General features: G+C 37.0%; 1 protein-coding gene across 4 annotated transcripts in view; it reads left to right on the top strand.

The window, feature by feature from the left end:
• The window catches only part of LPIN2 (lipin 2), a 45,197-nt gene that overhangs the window by 17,565 nt on the left and 5,032 nt on the right, over nt 1-22,600 (top strand). For 3 of the 4 annotated variants that reach the window (XM_054815627.1, XM_054815626.1, XM_054815629.1), the window contains exons 4-17: nt 3,943-4,241; nt 8,176-8,283; nt 11,757-11,880; nt 12,531-12,852; nt 13,091-13,190; nt 14,349-14,536; nt 15,754-15,847; nt 16,216-16,285; nt 16,393-16,482; nt 17,248-17,330; nt 18,470-18,614; nt 19,507-19,655; nt 20,119-20,205; nt 21,736-21,888. In XM_054815627.1, the coding sequence (XP_054671602.1) occupies nt 3,943-4,241; nt 8,176-8,283; nt 11,757-11,880; nt 12,531-12,852; nt 13,091-13,190; nt 14,349-14,536; nt 15,754-15,847; nt 16,216-16,285; nt 16,393-16,482; nt 17,248-17,330; nt 18,470-18,614; nt 19,507-19,655; nt 20,119-20,205; nt 21,736-21,888 (2,012 nt within the window). Of the gene's footprint in view, nt 1-3,942; nt 4,242-8,175; nt 8,284-11,756; nt 11,881-12,530; nt 12,853-13,090; nt 13,191-14,348; nt 14,537-15,753; nt 15,848-16,215; nt 16,286-16,392; nt 16,483-17,247; nt 17,331-18,469; nt 18,615-19,506; nt 19,656-20,118; nt 20,206-21,735; nt 22,079-22,600 lie in introns of all 4 variants that reach the window. The other variant, XR_008575750.1, reaches the window with a different exon arrangement.

The raw sequence follows: 22,600 nt of genomic DNA, 5'->3' as shown, positions 1-22,600 counted from the left end.
GAGGAAAAAAAAATTGTCTCGGTGAAGTAAAAGATGAAGTGTTAATTTCCTGTTGCTATTAGGAATCAGAGCCTTTCAAGGAAATGAGCTTGATCCACTTTTTAGTTTAGGGCACTACTTGTTTACAGTGAGGGAGCAGTGGAAGCTCTCATTTTGAAAGGAATTAAATATAATTTGAAGTGGAAGGAGAAAATAAGCATTAAGACCTTAAATGATAACTTGGGGTAGGATTAATAACACTTAAGAGAAAGAAGTTTGGGTTCTGTTTTAGCATACACCATGATTAAAATCAAAACTGAAAGCAGTTTTTTATAGATGCAGGCTGTGTCAGCCATTGATAGGAACCCATCAGTCGTAAGACTTTAAGAAAGCAAGAGTGATAACCACTACCTTTGTCCCCAGTAAAATGTTTGAAAGAAGCTATTGCACTTGCTTAGTATATTTTAATTTATTACAAGAGTGCCTTATCTGTGTATAATGTGTTCTGGAAAGCTGGTAGTTCATGCTGAAACTATAGATAGAGTTAGCTACAAAGCAGAGGACTGAATTGTTTTTAGTGCTTTTAGACAATTTTTTTTCTTTCAGTATTTCTGCTAGTGATCAGTGTGTCTTTGTGGTCACCTCTTGAAGCTATGCTTAAGGTATAAAAGTTAAAGCTCTATTGAGTTCTTAATGCATTCAGAAGGGTTCTTCCAAGTGGTCAGTCTTTGCTGTTTTCACATCTTAACATTCAGAAGTAACACCACATGCCTCAATTAACGTAAATCAGGACTATTATAATGTAACTTTCAGGCATCATTTTTCAGCCAGTTTTCTTTTAACATTTCCTCTGTTGGCTTTTCTTTTTAAATTGTCTTGTTATTCTGGATTATTTATTACTAATTGTATAGGATATTCACTTTATTTTAGGTGCTATTGTTTTATTTGGAGATTTTTCACGATGCAAAATCTGTGTGTCAGTGCAGTATGAGGCTGTATTTTGTCCTCTTTTCTCCACTGTTCTCTCTCTCTACACACACACACACACACAAAAATATATATACACACACACTCTTTGTTTTGAGAGCAGCCCTGAGGAGGACGACTTGGGGGTGTTGGTTAAGATGCTGTGGTGGTGTAGCCCCACACCCTCCCCCCCGCCCCCGGCTACTTTGCGATCCCAACATGAGCTGGCAATGTGCACTTGCAGACCAGAAAGCCAACCATATCCTGGGCTGCATCAAAATAAGTGTGACCAGCTGGTCGAGCAAGGTGATCCTGCCCCTTTACTCCACTCTCATGAGACCCCACCAGGAGTACTGCGTCCAGCTCTGGGGTCCCCAGTACAAGAGAGACATGGAGCTGTTGGAGTGAGTCCAGAGGAGGGCCACGAAGCTGATCAGAGGGCTGGAGCACCTCTCCTATGAGGATATGCTGAGAGAGTTGGGATTGTTCAGCCTGGAGAAGAGAAGGCTCTGGGGAGACCTTATAGCAGCCTTCCAGTACCTGAATGGGCCTACAGGAAAGCTGGAGAGGGACTGTTTACAAGGGTGTGGAGTGACAGGACAAGGGATAATGGCTTTAAGCTGAAGGAGGGGAGATTTAGATTAGATATTAGGAAGAAATTCTTTTCTATGAGGGTGGTGAGGCACTGGAACAGGTTGCCCAAAGAGGTTGTGGATGCTCCATCCCTGGAAGTGTTTAAGACCAGGTTGGATGGGGCTTTGGGCAGTGTGGTCTAGTGGAGGGTGTCCCTGCCTATGGCAGGGGGCTTGGAACTAGATGGTCTTTAAAGGTCCCCTCCAACCCAAACCATTCTATGATTCTATGATAACCAGTGGAACAAAACATGGTCTGTAACTCGATGGAAAAAATGAATTTGGTATTACATAATAGCAGTTCAGACTTTGAACACATTCAAAGTAGTATCAGTGCTCTGGATGTTTCTGAGCACAGTATAGTTCCTGACTAACCTTCTGCATAAGCATCCTGTAAAATAAAAGGCATCTTGTATTTAGTTTTATTCTTACCATGAAATTGAGCCTTGTCCTGGTTCTGGCTAGGGTAGAGTTAATTTTCACAAGGAGCCAGGACAGGTAAGCTAAGCTGGCCAGGGGGCTCTTCCATACCATGTGATGTCATGCTTACCATAAAAGGGGGCTAGTTGGGGAGAGGTGGGTTCGGCACAGCTCCAGGACGGGCTGAGTGTGGGCTGAGTGTCCGGTCCATCAGATCGGTAAGTTGCTTTCTGTTATCGCCCATTGTGAACATTCCGTTATCAGTACTGTTGTTGTTGTCTGCCTCTCCCTTGCTGTCCCAGTAACCTGTCCTTATCCCGACCCATGAGGCTTTGCCTTTGTCTTTCCCATTCTCCTCCCCATCCTGCTGGGGAGGGGTGAGTGAGCGGCCGCGTGGTGCTCAGCTGCCGGCTGGGGCTAAACCATGTCATGCCTATAACATTTTCTCCCTGCTGTGCAAATTTCATTCTCTTCTACTTTTGTTCCACTTTGTCCCTTCACTGAGTGTTTCTTTCAGCTTAAGTGTCAATATCTTTTAAGTTTCTTGTTATAATGTAAATAAACACCAGACAGTTGATTGGTAAAGCTTTTCCTTCCTTTGAATTGTTCCTTCCTATCGCAGTGAGTTGTAATTAATAGAGGGTTGTTTGTTGGTTTTAACCTGAGTAAATTACAATTGAGTTTTTCTTTTTGAAATACTTTACATAAATAGTCTGGCATGGATGGCAAGACTGAATGCACCCTCACCAACTTTGCAGATAACACTGAACTGGGAGGAGAGGTAGACAGGATAGAAAAAGAGCCACCACATAGAGACAACTTGGCAGGCTGTGAGACTGGACCAAGAAGATGTGCACAAGGTTTAACCAAGATACCTGTGAAGTCCTGCATTTAGGTTGGAAGAATCCCACACAGCAGTACAGGCTGGGATCTGACTGGATAAAATGCAGCTCTGCAGTAAAAGCCGGCAGCGTGCCCTGGCAGCAATGAAGGCAAATGTATCCTAGGCTGCATCAGCAGGAGTACAGCCAGCAAATGGAGGGATGTGGGATTGCCCTATTCAACCCAGTACTTGTTAGGCCAGAACTGGAACACAGTTCTGCTCTACCAAGTTCTGGTCTCCCCAGGAGAGACATGGAAGATTGGAGGCAGTCCACTGGAGAGCCACCAAGATGATTGGGGGTTTGGAGAAGTTGACATAGGAAGCAAGATTGCTGGTATTGGGTGTGTTCAGTCTAGAGAAGAGAAGACTCAGGGGGGATCTAACCACAGTCTTGCAATACCTACAAGGTAATTGTAGAGCAGACAGAGGCACTCACTTCACAAGGATGCCTGGTGATAAGTCAAGGGGCGAAGGGCACAAGGGGGAAATTCCATCTGGATATAAGAAATCCTTCACTATGAGAACACTGTAACACAGGAATCAGTTGCCTAGAGAAGTGGTAGACTCTCCCTCACTGGAAATACTCAACATTTGCCTTGACAGGGCCCTGGATAACCTAACCTAAGGCCCTACTTTCAATAGAAGATTGGACCACATGATTTCCAACCTACACTTTTCTATGAATCTGTTTCAAGATAAATAGACAGCAGTGGATTTAATTAGCCTATTTTTATTAACACATTTACTAAGCATAGAACTGGTGTGCTTGAGGGCAGATAATTTCAAAAACATTCCGCTGACTGGGTATTTGTTTTACTAGCAAAATCAATTGTATATGTCTGAAACTTTAAGAATACTAGCATTCATTCTTCTGAACTTTTTTTGTAATCCCTCTAGTGAACTTGGTTCCTTTCTGGATATCAGCCTCATACCACTGGGCTATCGTACGGTTTTGCGTCTAAGTATAGGTGCAAGGATTAATCTGTAGCTGACAACTGTCCTGTATGCACAAAACAAAGTAAAAAAAAAAAATTAGTCTGTTCTCTTTCTCTTTTTGCGTAGGAAAAGGTTCCTGCATATTTGGCAACATCTCCGATACCCACGGAAGACCAGTTTTTTAAAGACACTGACAATCATTTGAAATCAGGTGAAAATGAGAGGACATGTGCAAACTCAGAAATTCCACACTCTGTGGAAACAGAGACTGTATTCACCCCAGGGTCTGTGAAAAAGAAAAAAAGAAGAAGAAAGAAATACAAACAAGATAGCAGGAAGGAAGACCAGATCTGTTCTACTGGGACAGAAGAGATTTTTGAAATAGAAATAAGCTCAGATGATGAAAAAAGTGTTCAACCCCTAAGGTAAACTACCAAATACTTGCTGACTGCTTTCACTGTCATCACTGAACATTAAAAGGTGACTCGTACCTTTCCTCTCTGCAAGTAATGCATAAGTTTCAGTAGGCTATAGGTAGGCTTTTCCTCAAACAAAACTCCAAACCGTTATCTTCCACATCTTTACAGAATCCTTTAAGTTTGGCCATTTTGTTATGAACATGACATCCAATTAACCTATTGTGGTAAAGAAATGTCATGATCTGATGTGTGATTGAGAGACAGTTTCAGTGTAATTTCTCTGAGGAGGCAGTGTGGGTTTTTAGTGTGTTCAGTATTCTCTGCATAAACTGCAGTGTGGAATGCCTGAATTTGACTTCTCTCTAACTTGAAGTTTACTTTGGTAAATGAACGCTACATAAAGAGAATTCTTTACATGCGTATAGTCATAAAGGAGGAAAAAAAAATCAGTCCTGTATTTTGAAGTGGATAAACTATTAGTAAAGTGGAGCTTGGGGTAAATTGGTGTGTATTAGCACATACTAATAAGCTGAAGAAGCTTATATGACTAATAGAAAAGATTACAGTAATAGAAGAAAGCCATCAAGCATATAAATGCTTAAAATCCAGGAAAGGCTTACTCAACTTCTGTGGAAGTTTCTTAGCCTGCTTAACAGAAGAAGTGGACTTAGTTTTTTAAACAGAGCTGTTAAATGTAGTAGTGTCTGAATAAATTCAAGATCTGGTCTTGGAATTGGAGAATGTTTTGGTGTAAGAGAATGAAGTATAACTGAAAAAAACTCCTTCAGTATGGGTCTTCAACAGAGTCTCAAATTTAATAAGTACCAGTCAAAAATGTTAGTGCAACTGAAAAACATGAATCTAACTGTTATCACACCTATGGCAAATAAAATACAACAAAAAAAAAATAAAGATTTTAAAGTGTTTTTTAGAATGTCTGTGGCTTTCTTAGTTCTTTTGCCTATTTTTTCATTGCTGTTTGTGATTTTCCCTTTTTTTCCTTTTTTCCACTTTAAGAAGAGCAAGATCTTTGTTCAGTCTTTAGTGTGACAGTATTAAGACAGCAATAACTTGTCATAATGAAACCACCAAAAATAAAAATAAACAAGTACAGGACAAAAGAAAATATAACCCCATGAATTGTTTATTCTTTATTTAATAAATTATTACAAATGTATGAAGAATTTAGAAATGTCATGCCATGCCAATAATGTCTGTTTTCATCCAGTCTTTAGAATTCAAATTGCTATTCTAGCAATTATCTTAATTTGACTAGAGATGAATAAAATATTGTAGGTTTGACTGGAATGTCAAATGTTTAATCATTGCTGAACAGACCATGGTGTTTCTGTAAAGGTTACAGTGGTTTTATTTTTTGTACCCTTTAGAATGAGAGATTGAAAAGGCTTTTTATTTGTAAATCACGTTTTTTATATATATATATATATATATATAAAAACAGAAACAGCAGTATAAACGAATTCTCAGAGAAGAGTGTTCAGATGCGAAAGGAAGATTTTGTACAAGAATGCTGTTTTCCTGTGAATACAAGTAAATACAGGACTGAAAAAATACATTGTAGTAATGGAAGCCCAGAGACAGTAGGTTCGTGGCTATCTGTCTGTTAGTGGAGTTCATATACAGTCATTCCAGTGGGCTACCAAGGCAGGAAATAAAATATCTTGCAATAGGCGTACACTGTTTTCTTCCCAGCTAAAGATGTGGTTGTGGAAAAAGAGTTCATAAGCTTTCTTTTCACATCCTGTGAGGATGCAAGGTAATATCAGCAAGTTTGTTTGGTGATTTTTTTGGGTTGGGTTTTTTCTTTGGTTTTGGTTTTTTGGTTTTTTAGTTACAAATGTGGGGTTTGGGGGTGGGAGGGGATGGAAAAAACCCAGAAATAGAAACTTCACTATTATTAGACATAGCTTCAGATTTCAAATTGAAACTGGGAAAGGAAAAGGGAGGCCGATGTTCCACCAGGAAGGTCAAAAATTCAGCCACAGGTACCAGTATGTAATGTCTTATCTAGGTCTATTCTTATAAAGTGTAAAACAAACTGTTTCCTGTTCCTTGGGAAAATCCATTTCCAAGTGTTTATGCAACTTTTTAAAAAATATGTCCTTTGTCTTTTCTAGGTATGATTTAGGTACGTTAGTAGTGTTTGACTTAAAGTAATACCAGGAGGAGTGAGATTACAGAGTGTACATGCAGAAATAGAGGGCATTATTTCTCCAGTGCTAAGGGTGTTAAAGAGTTAAAGTAGTTATGTGTCTCTAAAATTATATTTATTTAGACCATGTATAAAGTGGATAAGGATGAGAGGAAGTGGTAGCACTGTTTATAAGTGTCAAAAAATAAGTAGCTTAGAATTGGTAGTGCAACTCAAAGTTAGAAGTTGATGCATACTGATTCCCCTCTTATTTTCAATAATCTTTGACTGCATTTGGATTTTCAACTTTCAAATTTATCCACTTACAGATGAATTTTTTTTATTGATGCTTCATATGAATTCATTTGCTTGCTAATTCCCAGTGAATAAAATCTATTCAGTACCACCTGTGTGTCATCTTGCCCCCCTCTGAACTCATACTATTAAGGACCTCTCTGTAATAATTTTTGTAATGTGTTACTTAATTGTTCAAGAATACCTTTTTCTCTTTTGGAGATGTGTAGCACTGGATACAGACAAAGATAGCATGAAGCACATTTCTATCACAGTTAGCGTGGTTTATGAATACGAAGGATGTACAGTCTCTGCAGCTTTCATCTCAAGTCAAGCTGTCATAATCAAGTTTCATAAGAATAATACTACTGAATAAGAAGTGGAGCTATTGAGACATTTTTAGGGTTCAGTGTTTAACATAGTCTAGACTGTCTTCCAAATGAAAGACATGTGCAAATGAAGTAGATAACTGTAAGTGCTTAGGGTCTACTGGGCTGTATAGAGTAAGTGTGTGAATTCTAAATATTTATGTATTTTAACAGGTAATGTTAAAATCTTTTCTTTTTTCCATCCAGAAGAGAAATTAGCATTAGCATTCCAAAAGAAGTCCAGCGCAACTGTGCTGCTAATTGAAGAAAAATACTTCTTTTTCTTTCATAATTATGGCTTAAAATAATCTGTATTGCATTTTACACTCAAGTTCCAGGGTTAACTTCCTTGTATTCTATCCACTGTTTAGCCATGATGCCCTTGATCTGACCTCAAAACAAGTTAGTTGTATCCTGAGAATAGCTATTTATTCAATTAAATTCAGAAAGCTGTAAAAAGATCTGGAGTACTTCTGATGGAAATATTTAAAAGGGACTTCTGTGTAAAATGCAATGCACGCCTGCTCAATGGGTCTTAGTGTTGGTTGGTTTGTTGTTGGGGGGTTTTTTTTGTGTTATAGAGTAGACTTCGCAGTGCAAGACAAACCCCACTCTTCAGAAAAGTACAGTACTTTCTAGATACTTGTAGTTTATGTTAATTTGTAAACTCTTGGGTACACTGAGGCTAGTACCTACCCCTGCTTTCTTACTGGTTTTAATCTGTGAAATGTGCAGTTGTAAAATGCATTGTCAAAACTACCTTTTCTATTTAACTTTTTCAGTGATCCTAAGGTTTACATAGTAAAAGTTATGTGTAAATCTTTATGTTCATTTTTGGGTTTTGGTAGTATTAGCTGGCTATACAGAGTATCACTTGTGCTATTGTGACCTCTTCAATATTAACCTACTGTGTCGAGTAGTAGATTTTTAAACTTGCAATATTTTCAAGTATTAATAATATTTTTGTATACATTTAATTATATAAAAGTGTGTCACAAACAATGAATTCTTCAAGCTATAGACTTTTTTCTTTTGCTCTTGGATTTAATAACATATAAGTAACTTTTCTAACTGAATTAGTAATGCAGATTTCTCACAGCTGACAATGTCTCATGTATCTCCACAGAGGATCCTCAAATTCATCGCCAAAAGGTGAAGAACAAAAAGAATCTTTGATTTATCACTCAAAGGATCATTACCCCTTATCTGATGGAGACTGGTCCCCTCTGGAGAAGTAAGTCACTTTGTAATGCCAGCATATGTATCGTGATGAAAAATGATTTTGAAAAATGAATGTGCCTTTTCATTAGTTTTTCCCCCCCGATCTGTAAAATTATCAAACATGCCTAACTTTTGTGGTATCGAATGCAGCATTTGATACTTACTTGGAACTGTAGGAACTTTCCCCTCTACTGTATGTATTAAACAAAATTTGTGTCTTTTTTCTTTTTTTTTTTTTCCTCAAATGACAAAAACCTCACTTTCTTATTAAAGAAAGAAAATACAGCTAATAAGATTTTTTTTTGTAGGTTGAGTAGGGTATGGAAAATGAGTATGTTCCCTATGCTTCACCCTGGCATAAGCAACACTTGATAGGCCATAAAGCTAGTGTTGAGTTTGTAAGTTTGAAGTTGCCAGGTAAGATAATGCAAATTACTCCAGGGGAAGCTAGGTCCTCAACTTGAATCATATTCTACTTCAGAACAGAGGATTTGCTAGTTACTGGAATACTAACCCAGGGTTACCAGAAACAGTATCAGTTGGTTGTGGAATCTTAGAAACAACATAATACAGCTCACCAGTCAGTTTTCAGTTACTGTGACTAGAGCACTTCTGTTTATACATTTAAACTCTTCAGTGTCTGATGTTCATGCTATTATATTCCTCTTGCATTCAGTTTCTAGATTTTTCAAGGCACACCCTTTGGATTTCACCATTCTAACATCAATCTCTATTTACGTAAGAAAGCATTCTATCCATATCTGGTAGTACTTGAGGTAAACTTCGTACTTTTCCTGAACATTGGGCATAGGGAAGGGCACATATATATAGCACATAGCATGCTGAGCAGTATCTTGGTTCATCTTAACTCTTTGAGTGTCTAGTGCTTTTCAGTTTGACTGAGGACTCTACCTCGTAGCTGATACACTCAGTGAGGATTACTAGTCAGCCTTGTGTGATATCTATTGTTGCATGTTAGCTGCTCAGTGCAGGTGCCTGCTCTTCTGTATCAATAGTAGTGCAGAATAGAAGAGAGAGCTTCAGAAAATACTTTTTGAAGTGCATATAATCTCTCTACTTCAGATGTTTCCAGGGCTGCGGCCTCAGTAGAGTCTGAATGTACTGGAATGCCTGCTAATTCCCCCAGTGCATAGCTTGTTAATGAACAGAAGCAGTTGGACAGGAAATGCCATTATCGTTCCTTTTTATGTTTTGGTCTGACAACCACATCCTTAATTGTACTTCATGAGAGATGTTTTCAAATGTTCCCCAAAGGTTTGCGGTTTGTGACTGAAAAGCAGTCACGGTGTTTGACCTTGAGGATTGACACGGCGTTGTATGGATTATATCACCTAAGTAATTGTAGCATAGAAGCTGATATTCCTTTTCAGTTTATAAAACTAGCTTACACAGACTAGCAGGCCGTATCTGGGAGATATGATTCATGCCTCACTTGTTAGAGCAGACTATCCCCTAAATATGTAAACAACTTGTTTGTGCATCATGTGAGATACCTAGGCTCTTTATAGTTTTGGGTTCTTTTATCAAGAAGCTATCCAGTACAAATTGCAGTGTAACAGAGAAATTGGTAATTTTTCTTTCGTCTTTTGGGAAGGGGAGTTGGGGGGTGGGGAGGGGGAGTGTGTGTTGGGGGATTCTTTCACATGAGCCATCTAGGAGAAGAGAAATTTTGCATGAAACTTTCTCCTAAGCCACCAAAGAAAGATTCTATAATGTAACCATTGTACAGTGAAATAGAAATGGGAGCTTTTAATAACCTCCCTTTTGGAGACCTGGAAAAGCTAACTATCTTTTAGTTGAGGTTGGTCGTCTTGCTCTTTAGAACCCTTGCAGGGAGCTAAGGAAAGATAATATCCTGTCTTTTCAATGAGGACACTTCTGTTTGTCCTACTCACTAGAATAAAACCAAAAAGCATAATCATTAACTATTTGATACCTGATACCATCAGCATTCTTCCTGTTTTAGCAAGCAGTGTGAGCATGACTGGATCTCTATTACAAGCATGGGCCTTTTGACTAAAGGCCACTCCCTGAGAATGATAATGGAAAACTTATACTTCAGGGGAAGTGGAACAGACTTGGGTTCTCAAGGCCCTGAAGTGTTCAGTCTTTTGCAAGTACTGCTGAACATTAAGAATTAGGCTTAGAAACAGGTTAATATGTTTGCATGGCTTCCAGTTGACTTATGATATAGACAGAACAAATTATTTGGCACGTCCGGAAAATGAGTTCATATTCCTCCTGAAAATAAATATGTACATGCATTTTCATCAATGTCACTTTAAGCCCTTCTAACAGTACAGAAAATGTAATTTCTGTAGGAAATTTCAGCTTAGCCAAAAGGGACGTGGGGGTCCTGGTGGACAAGAAGCTGAACATGAGTCAGCAGAGCACTGCTGCAGCAATGAAGGTGAATCAGATCCTGGGCTGCACCCCGAGGGATGTTACTAGCAGAGATAGGGATGTGATCATCCCACTCTGCTTGGTGTTGGTCAGGCTGCACCTGGAGTGCTGTGTCCAGTTCTGGTCCCTACAATTCAAATTCAAATATTCAGGCTTATATATATATATTAAACAAACAAACCCCCAACACACAAACCAATCAAAATATGCTATGAATGTCAAAGCATAAAAAAAGCAGCATTTCTGTAATATGCAATATAATTGCACTGGTCAAGAAAGGGTAGACTTGAACGTGTCCCAACACTAAATGCAACTTCAAAACAACCTCTTGTGTTTCCTTTCCTCTCTAAGACCACAAAAGCAAAATTATTTTGAAATCATACCTTTTTAGCTTTTTGTAGAGTGAGTTCTTCTGGCTTAAAAGTAGTCTTGGCTAAACTAATTTCAGAGATCTGTTTCTGGTTTATGGATAATAACCACTGCAGGAAAAATAGGATGGAACTTTAAGAAGTCATGTAGTCCAAACACATCTGAAGGAAGTTTTCAAGTAATCTCCCTTCCCTCTCCTAAGATATCTTGTTAATGTTCTTTTCCCTCCATTGAGAATTGGTGGTGTTTTGTGCAATTGTGAGTTAGGTTTGCAGGACTTTTCTTACTCAAGTCTTGGCACAGCAAGCTTAAATGCTATATTTTTTACATAGAAAAAGAACTTAAAGCTAATTTCTGTCTTACTTTTAGATAAACAACTTCTGTTTTGTTGTTTTGTTTGAAAAATGGAACATGGGCTGAGGGGAGAGCTATACCTATACTGCAGATATAGTGGAGGAATCTGTTTAGGGTGATCACTATGTAAGTCCTTTAATGTGATTTTGGTTTTAACCTAATTTCTCACTGTCTGAAAACCCTGCTGGGCTTCTTGCCATGTTGCCGAATAATTGAAGCTCTGTTAAGCTGTAGAAAACTCTACCAACAGTAGCTGCACAACAAATGCATTTTAAACACTGTAGCTTTCTTTTTTCCTTTTTTTTTTTTCTTTTTTTCCCCCCCTTGTTGATTTGCTAGCCCTTTCTCTGAGCCAGTGTGCCCTAAAAGTGATTCAGAACTAGAAGTTAAACCTGCTGAGAGCTTGCTTAGATCTGAATCTCACATGGAATGGACATGGGGAGGATTCCCAGAATCAACGAAGGTAAATTTATTTATTATGTCTAACTTTGTGAACTGACTTTTGGCATATCTAAAATTGTATCCTAAGAGAGAACTGGAAATCTGCTGCTGTTCTTCAGAATAATTCAGCTGAAATAGGAAAGCAGCACCCCCTTGTGGCTGGCAGATAGTAGAATTTGTGGAGTTGAAAAGCTGGTTGGCAAATTCCAGGAAACTTATCAGTAGAAATCTAAAATTTTTGAATTTTTAGTTAGAAACTGAAGAAAGTTAGAAACTAATTTCCTTTATTTTATGCTAAGCTCTAGTTCATTCCAGAGGAATTTTAGCCTTGATAGAGTAAATTTGGTATCTAACAGGACAGGTGGTGACAGAAGCCCTGGTACATCCACATTTATGCTTATTTCTTTTTCTTGCCATGGTTTGGTCAAGTCAGCACTTCCTCTATGCCACTTTCTTTACTGAACTTGTAAACAAGCTAGCAAAGCTTCTGTTTGCAGAGAACTTTGCTAATAAGGTGCAACATGTTTTATGTTGATAAAATACATGTTTAAATTCTTACCTGGTTTACTTGTGTAACTTGTGTACCAGGGTGTGTACCATGAGTTTAATGTTTAGACCAGAATAAAACAAACATGTGAAGTTAAAGGATTGACTGGAGTTTTGTTTTTTCAGATAAGCAAGAAAGAGAAACTGGAACATCCCAGAAGAGCTACCATTACTCCATCAGAGAAGACTCATTTTAGGGTCATCCCCAGCTCTGATGAGGTTGAAGATGATGACGATGTGAAAGATTCTGTCTGTACAGTACTGAAACCTGAGCCAAGAACTCATCCTCTGCTTAAGCAGATGGATGTTAAAGATTCTCTTGCTTCTGCAATCATAGAACCGCAAGATCCATTGCCATTAGATGCTGATCATCATTCCAGGCTGTTGGTGGACCCTTTACCAGAAACGAAGCCATTAGCAAAAACTGACTCTCCTTCAAAAAAGAAAGGTATATAATAAAACTGTTGATTCTTTCCTTCAGTGTGATCTACCAAATTTGAGACCATAGTGGAAAAGGTATAAATGTAAATCTTCAGTTTTTCCTATTTAAAATCTTATTTGACTAAAACTCTAATTAAACTCTTGGATTTATAAATACAAGTGAGTCTGAGTCTTCCACAATTACGTTTGTATTTAACGTGTCTGGATAGCTTCATCTTAGTAATCTTAATTGTTAAAATTAACAGGGGTGCACAAGCGAAGTCATCATCAGGGGCCTGATGATATTTACTTGGAGGACCTAAAGGCTTTAGAACCTGAAGTTGCAGCACTCTACTTTCCCAAAAGGTAATTTTGAATTAAGGTTGTATGGATCCAGGATTATATTGCAGTTGCACTATGTGAGTTATTACATGCGTGATTTAGGTGTTTATGAGCCAGTTCGGATAAAAAGAATAGGAATTCAGGTTTGTAGGCTTTTTTTGAATAATCAGTACTGATCTCACTGTGAAAATCTGTTTCTGATTTGGCAAGAAACACGTTGAAAGATCATGTGGGAGGTCATTAATGAGAGATTTCATCTTTGTGGAACCTGTATGTTCTGCATGTATTGGGGGCCGGGGGGAAGGGAGAGGAGGGAGGTTTAAGCTGCACACTCCTTTTGCATCAGTACTCTATTTTGCCATAGTGCTTGCTCTAGGCAAGCACACATCAGTTTATTTTTTGCATGCCCTGTACATCCCTTCCAACTTTTTTTTTTAATATCAAAAAAGACCATCCAAAAAAAAATCTCACAAGGTCTTAATGGAAGGCAGCTCAGTCTCACTTTTTTTTTTCATGAAATCAAAGCATTTTATACTCCCAAAATAGTCTCCAAAAGTATAGCTGTCTGGTAAGACATTTGTAAAAATACGACTTAAGAAGGAAGGAGTATCTGTTGGTTTATGTTAAAACTAAAATTGTAAACTTTTCAGTACTTACTGATTACATTACTTGGGATCAAACTAATAATTCTAACCTTAGATAACAAAGTGATATTTTTTTATTTAAAAGACCACCTTTCTTTTCTATTTTATGTTTTGCAAACACACAGTGTTCTAAAACTATCAAGCAATGCCCTTTTTCCTTTTATTCTTATTCTACAGCTTTCCAGTAAAGACTGAGGAGCGTAGTATTGTTCTGCCAAGATAGAGTGTAGAGGATCTTTTCCTCATTTAAATCCAATTTTCTTGCAGGCAAGAGAAATGTAATTATTTCCCAATTTAGGTGAATGGTAGGAGCACTGGAAATTGTCAGTCTTCCAGAAGGACTGGGTGGGTGGGCACGTTTGTGTCAGTTCTTTCTTTCTTTGGGTTTGAAATTATGTTGTAAAATGATGTTGTACTAAAAAGAATGATTTTGGGGGTTTTTTGACTAATCATGTAGCCTGTTCTGTAACCTAAAATCTATACTTTTTTTTTTTTTTGCAAGTGAAGTATTTAGGAAAATGTGACTTCTTTTCTTTAGTGATTCTGATCCAGGCTTCAGACAGTGGACAGAGTCAGATACCCTTTCTGGTTCTCAGTCACCCCAATCAGTAGGAAGCGCTGCTGCTGATAGTGGTACAGAGTGCATGTCTGATTCTGCTATGGACTTGCCTGATGTTACACTTTCACTTTGTGGAGGTCTCAATGAAAATGGAGAGATTTCTAAAGGTATGTGAAAGAGTAAAACTCAGTAATAAAGCTCAGGCAGCTAAACAAATGAAGAGGCTTGAATGCTCTGATTTCCACCTTACAAAGCTATGGCTTATTATTATGCTCGTGTTGAGAAAAGACAATGGATAATATTTCATTTTCTATAATTCTCAAGCATTTGCCAAGCAGAGATAGCAGAATTTAACCTCAAATTAATCAAGAGCACTTGATGTCTTGAGAAGCTCTCTGTCTCCTTTTTTGCACTGCATGTTGTGTATCTGACCAACTGCTCTTGTTTCTGGCCGCAATTACTTGCTTAGTCTTATATAAATCTTTAGAATTTGTATTATTTCAAATTGCCTGATAATTTTTCTTCTTTTTTTAGTAGTTTGTTTAAAGCAATTAAAAAAAACCAACCACCTTCAACTGTTGTGTTGGACTATCTTTTCTCCTGCTCTTCTTTTACTATCCTAAACTTTTGTTATCCTTTAGGTTTTTACCAGCTGATTCTTCTCTCATAATGCTTTGGTTAATTTTAATATTGAAGTTGTATGCATTATTGAGGGAGCTTCTAGGAGCACATAATTTTCATGAACATGTACTGCAGTGTTTTTAGTATTACCTTTTTAATCGTCATCCAGTCTGTAATGCATCAAGTGAAGTTTAAATGCTTATTAATAAAGGCTTAGAACAGCTTGTTAACGTGGTAGTAATATTGGATATGATTCAAAAAAATAATCTCTTCCTGACAGGGGTCTTATGCTAAATCATGAATTTCTGCAAACTTGTATAGTCACTAGTCATGAAATTGCTATTAATAGTCAGTGATTAAAAAAACCCTGAAAAGCTGACAACATCCTTCCCCCTCCTCTTTTAATGTAGTATGTAGGTCCCTTACTTGCCATAGTAATTTTTAAAGAAAACTTACTTAGACAAGCATGGCTCTCTTTTTCCAGACTGCAAACTGAATTAGGTCCTACCTCCTCCTTATCCTCCCTCTTGTAATTTCTTAATTCTCATTACTGTGACTGTGGAAGTAAGTGGTACGAGGCTTTTCCTGTTACGGAGGCAGTCACAAGGCTCTTGACAGGTAGGCCACGTTAGCATATCTTGAGTGATGTTGCAAGATCAGCAAAGACTCTGAAATGACAGAAAGCATTTTCCTAGACACAAACTAATCAGACATCTTGGGATTTTATATTATTATTTTTAATTAAAATCTGCTTCTATTGCAGAAAAATTCATGGAACATATTATTACTTATCATGAATTTGCTGAAAACCCTGGACTCATAGACAATCCCAATTTGGTAATAAGGATTTATAACAGGTAAACTCCTTATATCATGTAATTAGGTCATAGAAGATCTTATTTAAAATCTACCCTTTAAAGTGAGTGCATTTCTCAGTTTCCGTTGCAATTTGTATTTTTTGATGGATCTGTTTCTCAGTCTCAAAGAGAATGATTTTGAACAGAAGATTTGCATTAAATTTAGTTTTAACTGAAATGAGATTTTTTTTTTTTCAGCAACTACCACTGATGTTGAATTGTATATATTAAATCTGATTGCAGAAAGTTTAATATTAATTCTTGGCAGCAAATACATAGTTTCACCAACAAAAGGGCAGTTTGCCGACTGATACTTATTGACCTCTGGTCAGGTTTTGTAATCTTATCAATAACATGTTTTGAAACAGGTATTATAACTGGGCGTTGGCTGCTCCTATGATTCTGAGTTTGCAGGTGTTTCAGAAGAGTTTGCCCAAGGTAAATAGATACATGTATATCTTTTTAAAGATTTTGTATGTAGTAACACATGATTATGTCTTTATTTTGTTTTTTTATACAAATTAAAAACATGCCTAATTTTTCAGGCTACTGTTGAGTCTTGGGTCAAAGAAAAAATGCCAAAGAAGTCTGGAAGGTGGTGGTTCTGGCGCAAGAGAGAAAGCATGACTAAACAGGTAACTGAGACCTATTTTGATTTTTTTTTTCCCTTTCCTTAGCTGTCAAAATACAAAAAAATTGTAAATTGTAAAAAAAAAAAAAAAAAAGTCCCTCAGAACACCGCTCATGTAGCGATGTGTCACTGATTGCCAGCTGGGAGTTACTCAGTGTTGCAGTAGCTATAGCTGCTTCTGTATATTTAGTCTGAAATACTGGGTCTTTATTTGCTGTTACTAGTTGCTTCCACAAAATTACTGTATTCATTTGTTGCACAATATTCTTAAAGTTCTTTTTTTCTAAGGCATAAGCAGTTGTCAGAGCTACTCTTCAGTCACTGCAGCATGTTTTAGGAATGTATACACAAATAAGTAGGTGCTGTACTGCATAATAGATATTATGTTGAGACATCTCATTTTAGACTAAATTAAGCTTTCTAAACCCTGAGTATGTGCCTTAAATTTACTCCCCCCCCCCAAAAAAAGTGAATTTTATAAGCTTAAAGGTTGACAGCTCCTTTCGTGCTAAATTCATCATGTTAAACTAGTAGTTCTCAACTTCTGGCATGCAGAGTTTTGTTTCCTGAAATAATAAAAAACTTTAATGGATCATTTATTCATAAGCATCCTTTTGTTAAATAATATACAGAATGAGCAGTTCTGAGAGTTAATATAGTTTATGTACTGTATTGATAGCTGTTTGCTTAAGTGTAAACTATGAATTCACTTTGATCAGTTTAAAATGCTTAAAATGTCAATATGTTTTTTATTATCGTGTTGCTTTAGATACCAGAGGCAAAAGAGGGGAAAACTGAGACGCAAAGAGCAAGTGAACTGCCAGCAACTATAAAAGAGCAAGTTAATAGTAGGTGTGTTCCTGTCTGAAGACTATTTTGTGGACTGATTAGTGTCGGGGTTTTTTGGTTGTGTTTTGGGTTTGCTTTTTTTTTTTAATGAAGAATTCAGTAGAAATTTACTGTGGGAAGAAACATTTTCCTTTAAGCTACTGAAGAGAAACCAGATGTGTTTGGCAAACAATTCAGCCAAATAACGTGGCAGCAAACATTGTAGGAACTACAAATACACTACAGTTATTTCTTAAATCCTATTGTGTTTATGTCTTAAATTGTAACATAACTGACAGAATAACAGACATATATGGTAACCTTTATCAACGGACCACTACTCTGTAAATATAGTGGTATTGTTTCTGAGATAATGTTTGTCCTCTTTTTTTTTTTTTGTAAAACCCTAATATTGTATGAATAATTTAAACCATGTGCAATTTTTTTGTAACATTAAATAACTAAAACAATAAAATAGCATTAATTACAGTGCACAAGTTGCCCGAGATTGTGGTTGAACTAGCACTATTTAGCACAGAAGTGTCCCAGTCTAGATAATTTATTATGCATATTCATATTCTCCCATGATTTTACAAAGATACTTGTTAAGTGTTGTTGGTGTCTTAAAGATTTAAGAAGCTAAATATATTGTGATTGAATACTTCAGAGAAATTAAATGCTGCTTTTAATCTTAAAATCTCTAATCAGCAGAGAAATAAGTCTGAATAACCGTAAAAGGTGAGCTACTCCTCTAAGTTATCCCCCACAGTTTAAATTATGTAGTAGCTGTGTCAGCTTTTTTAAAAAACAAAACACTGTTACTCATTCAATATCACTTTTCATCCGTAGTTTCCCTATTTCATCAACACAGTATTAGTGATCATTTGACACTGTGTCTTTACTAAACTCATCATGTGTGGAGCCAGCTAGTAACAGTAATATTCAGAGCTCCACCAATACTAGTGTGCATTACGAGTCTTACTTGCTTATTGCATGTGCTAGCTTTATCTGGGCACTCACTAGACCATGGACCTTGTTAATCTGAGCTTCAGGATAGCAGCAAATCCTCAACATAAGCAGAAATTACTCTTGCACAAGAATCTTATGCCTTTAAAGAAGGATTTTTTTGTAGCTTACGTTTATTCTGGTTGATGTCATGTTAGACCTCCAGAAGATGATTCTTCTAGTGATGAAGCATCACAGGAGTTGAAGGAATCCCTGAAAATAGATTCTGCCCCAGTAGAGCATCCACCCCATGGGAACATTACATCTTATAAGAAGTCACTTAGGCTGTCTTCGGACCAAATAGTAAGTGGTATGCCTTTCTTGTTCATGGGATGCTTTATAATTTCACTCTGTTTGATTCTAAAAGTTGAGCTTTTTCTGCTTTTTAGAAATGACATGTAAGTCCATTTCACAAAGTTAAAAAATTCTTTGGGCTACTTTTCTAGCAGTACAAAAAATGAATGGGGAAATTTAAAATTTAAAAAGGAATTTAAAGTGTTTTCCAGTGCTAGTGTGGGCAGCTGCAGGGAATTTTTGATATTTTTTTTTCTGTTGTGTTTTTAAGAATCTGTGTTTGGATTAAAAGAAATAATTTCTTACTAAGTTCTATAATTAAACTTAATATATGAAGATGTTGCCAAAAAAGTGACATTGTTGGCTTCTGCAGTTTGGATATCCTGGGATCTTCACTGTCTAATAATGTACATTTAAATTGGTGTGCAGTTTATTCATTGCAGTCTAACTTACAAGTTAATTTTGCTACTGTCTAAATATATGGTCTTCACAGGGAAAGAATTTTGAGGAAAGTATCCACCAAGTAGAAAATACTATTGCATACTATAGCAAACTGTGAGTTCCATTTGACAGTACTGTAAGCCGACTGTAATAGCAAGAATTAAAGTAGCAGACAGTCAAATATCTTATTATTTATTACTATTACTAATATGTATTATTTATTACTACTGCAGTCAGTGCTGCTGTAGGCAGATATAGGAGCTATGGACAAATACATGTACCCAGACTATAAAACAGACTTCACCAGCAAAACTGTGCCAGTGTTAAACCATGGTTCACTTTTTGATCAGTTAATCAAAACAGATGAGGAAGAATATACGAGTCATTGGGTCATTTATGATTCTAAAAATTTTATAACGAGGACAACTTATATTTTCAATTAATTTGATTTATTCTAAAGGCAAAGTTGAAGCTCAGAGATGGCCCTAATGATGTTGTATTTAGTATTACAACCCAGTATCAAGGGACTTGCCGTTGTGCGGGAACAATATATCTCTGGAACTGGAATGATAAAATCATCATATCGGACATTGATGGAACAATAACCAAGTACGTATCATTGTTGGTTTTTTCTTTTCTTTGGTGTTTTTAACTTGGTTTATTGATCCTACCTGCTTTTCAAAAGAAGAGAGGAAGACTATTAAAGGATGTTCATTAACAATCATAAAAACCATTTGTTGCTTTGATTTTAATTTGTATTTGCATTTACAGCAAACCAGAAATTATCTTTTAAAAGAATAATGCAAGGGTGATAATGTTTACCATATGACTATTGCCCTTTCAGTTAGACTTCTCCAGGTTTAGCAACCATAGGTTAACTTGCAAACTGACTTGTGCTGTATGGCCCCACTAACTGCTGTGTCTGGAGTAGTTACTAAGTCTCCCTTGAAATGGTTAGGACCTTCTGCAGTGGTATTTCTGCAAATATTCATTATAAATTGTATATTCATTAGTGGTTGTCTTTAACAAAACTCACATACTTAGTATCATCTATCTCTGATTTTGTTGCTAGGTCTGATGCTTTAGGACAGATCCTTCCTCAGCTTGGCAAGGACTGGACTCATCAGGGCATTGCAAAACTCTATCATTCCATAAATGAGTGAGTATGTAAGCTATGAAGTAATTAGGGTTTCCTGGAATTTGGGAATTAATGAGCAGGTAATTGTATTGTTGTTAATAATTATGCAGTCTATTAAAATTTGTTGGTCTAAATGTTGGTAAGTGAGCTACTTCTGTCATTCACAAACAAAAACTAAGGTTTTTCCCCCAGATGCATAGTTTTACAGAAATGGAAGCCACCACTTCTGCCAGTTCCCTTCTCAAATGTTTGGCTTTGCATTTTAGTTCTTAAAAGCTGTGTGCAATATTGTTTGACTACAAAAGAGAACCATCATAGCTATAATTTCTCAGTCATGCATAGATCTGTTTCCACCAACTCAGGTTGATCACAAAGCCTATTACAAACATGGTACAGTGTTAAGTTCAAACCTAAACAGTGTCCTTCCAATGCATAAATACTCTGTGTTTTAATGTGTTTGCTACCAACCTCAAGTGAATGTTCCTTAGGATAGATTTCATGGAGGAAGGACAGGACACATGACTTCCGCCTTGCAGTAGTGGTGAGGTGTTTGCTTAGTTGAAAGGTGTTGTGGACCACACCATTATAAATGTACTGTTCATCTAAAGGTATATAGCCTTATAATATTTATGTCCACTAACTTAGGGCAGATAAGCCTACATTTTTCCTTCCCTTTCAGATTTGGTCCTTTGTTTAGCAAACTATTTTTCAAAAATATAGTGATGCCAGAAATAATACTTGCTACCGAGGATCACAGGATGATCCTCGTGATCCACTTAAAATAATCAGCTTTTATCTTTGTTTTTAAGTTTAGTAGTCTTTCTTCCCCAAAAATATTTGGGGTCTTGGAATCTTTTATTGACCTTTGATCTGTTCAAATAGAGCTAAATTTCATCTGTGGCCCCTTGCAGTCCATGAGAGATACAAAACAAAGTTCAGGTTATTCAGTGCGTAATGGAAGAGTAGTTTTGGAATTATTTGCCAAATTGAATCGGGTCTTTGGAAATACACATAAACACTCAAGCCTTTTGTGCATGCAGTAACTGTACAAATCTGTATAACAGATGAACATATGAAGTCTGCGGGAAAAATTTAGGGGCTTAATGAATGCTTCTCGTTATCAGTCCTTCACTCTGCACTGCAAATTCTGCCAATGACCTGAAAAAAAATCCAGTAACCAAGAGAGGAGATCAGGCATCCAGTATTATGTGATGCAGATAATTTAAATAATTGCTGTCATCCTACAGCTGGACTGAAAGAAGCTGGATAAAACCACTGTGGTGCTTGTTTAAACACAATCTAGTCCATCTAATTGTGTAATCTGAGTATTATCATCTCTGTTTTTGCACTTCCTGTTTCTCAAGTTTGAGCGATGTATTTAAACTATGATATGCCTTGGAGATTTTTTACCAGTGGAACAGTCTTTTCCTTGTGTGTGTGCAGAACACTGCAATGAGTCAGTACCTAAACTGGTGCCTCTGGGCAGTTTACTTATGTTGGCAAAGTAAGTCTTCAGCAGGAATATGAACTATGTTGATAATTCTTTTCTAGAAATGGCTACAAGTTTCTGTACTGTTCTGCCCGTGCCATTGGGATGGCAGATATGACCAGAGGATATCTACACTGGGTGAATGACAAAGGAACAATTCTCCCCAGGGGTCCTCTCATGTTGTCCCCCAGCAGTTTGTTTTCTGCCTTTCATAGGTAAGCATGTGGGACTTCATACATCTGTTCTCTCCCCATCTCAGAGAAAGAAGCAGATTTAAAAGATTCGACATGCTGACCGTTATATCTGTAACCAAACGTTCCACTCTGTGCTAGATTTGCTATTGAGACTTGATGTCCTGCTGGTGATCATTTATAAGCTATTTGTTTTGTCTGAATTTCACTTGTAGTAAGTATACTTTCTTTCTGTGGGCTTATTAGAAGTGGCTACAAAACACAAAATATCAGTCGTAGACCAGCTCACAAAATACCAGTAATAGAGCAGCTCATTTTCCCTTTTTTTCATTCTGGTCCATGACTGATTACTATTAGGTTTTATCAGTACAATCATGTCTTTTCAAGCATAGCTGCAAGGATTGTAGTACAGTGCTACTACACTAGATAGAGAGAAAAGAAAAAAAGCTGGGCAATATAGACTATCATACTAAATGATCTTGCGATATTAAAAAGCAATATGGAGTTTAGCTGTGATTCAACTCAGTTGATCTTTTGAACCAGCCATAGTCTACATGTTCTTGATGGGAAGAGCTAATAGTGGAAAAGTCTTTTTGGTTTTGTTTGTGGGTTGTTGTTTTTTGGGTTTTTTGGGGTTTTTTTAGTAAAAACAACTGACCCATTGCTAGCAATGACAGCAGCCTCCATTAAGGTCACTAGTAGGCCTTCCGCACTCTTTTGTCAGAGATGGGAGTTC

This window comes from Grus americana, chromosome 2 (assembly GCF_028858705.1).
Source record: "Grus americana isolate bGruAme1 chromosome 2, bGruAme1.mat, whole genome shotgun sequence".
NCBI lineage: Eukaryota > Metazoa > Chordata > Aves > Gruiformes > Gruidae > Grus > Grus americana.
Note: the sequence above shows the minus strand (reverse complement) of the source record. Positions and strands in the feature narration are given on the sequence as shown.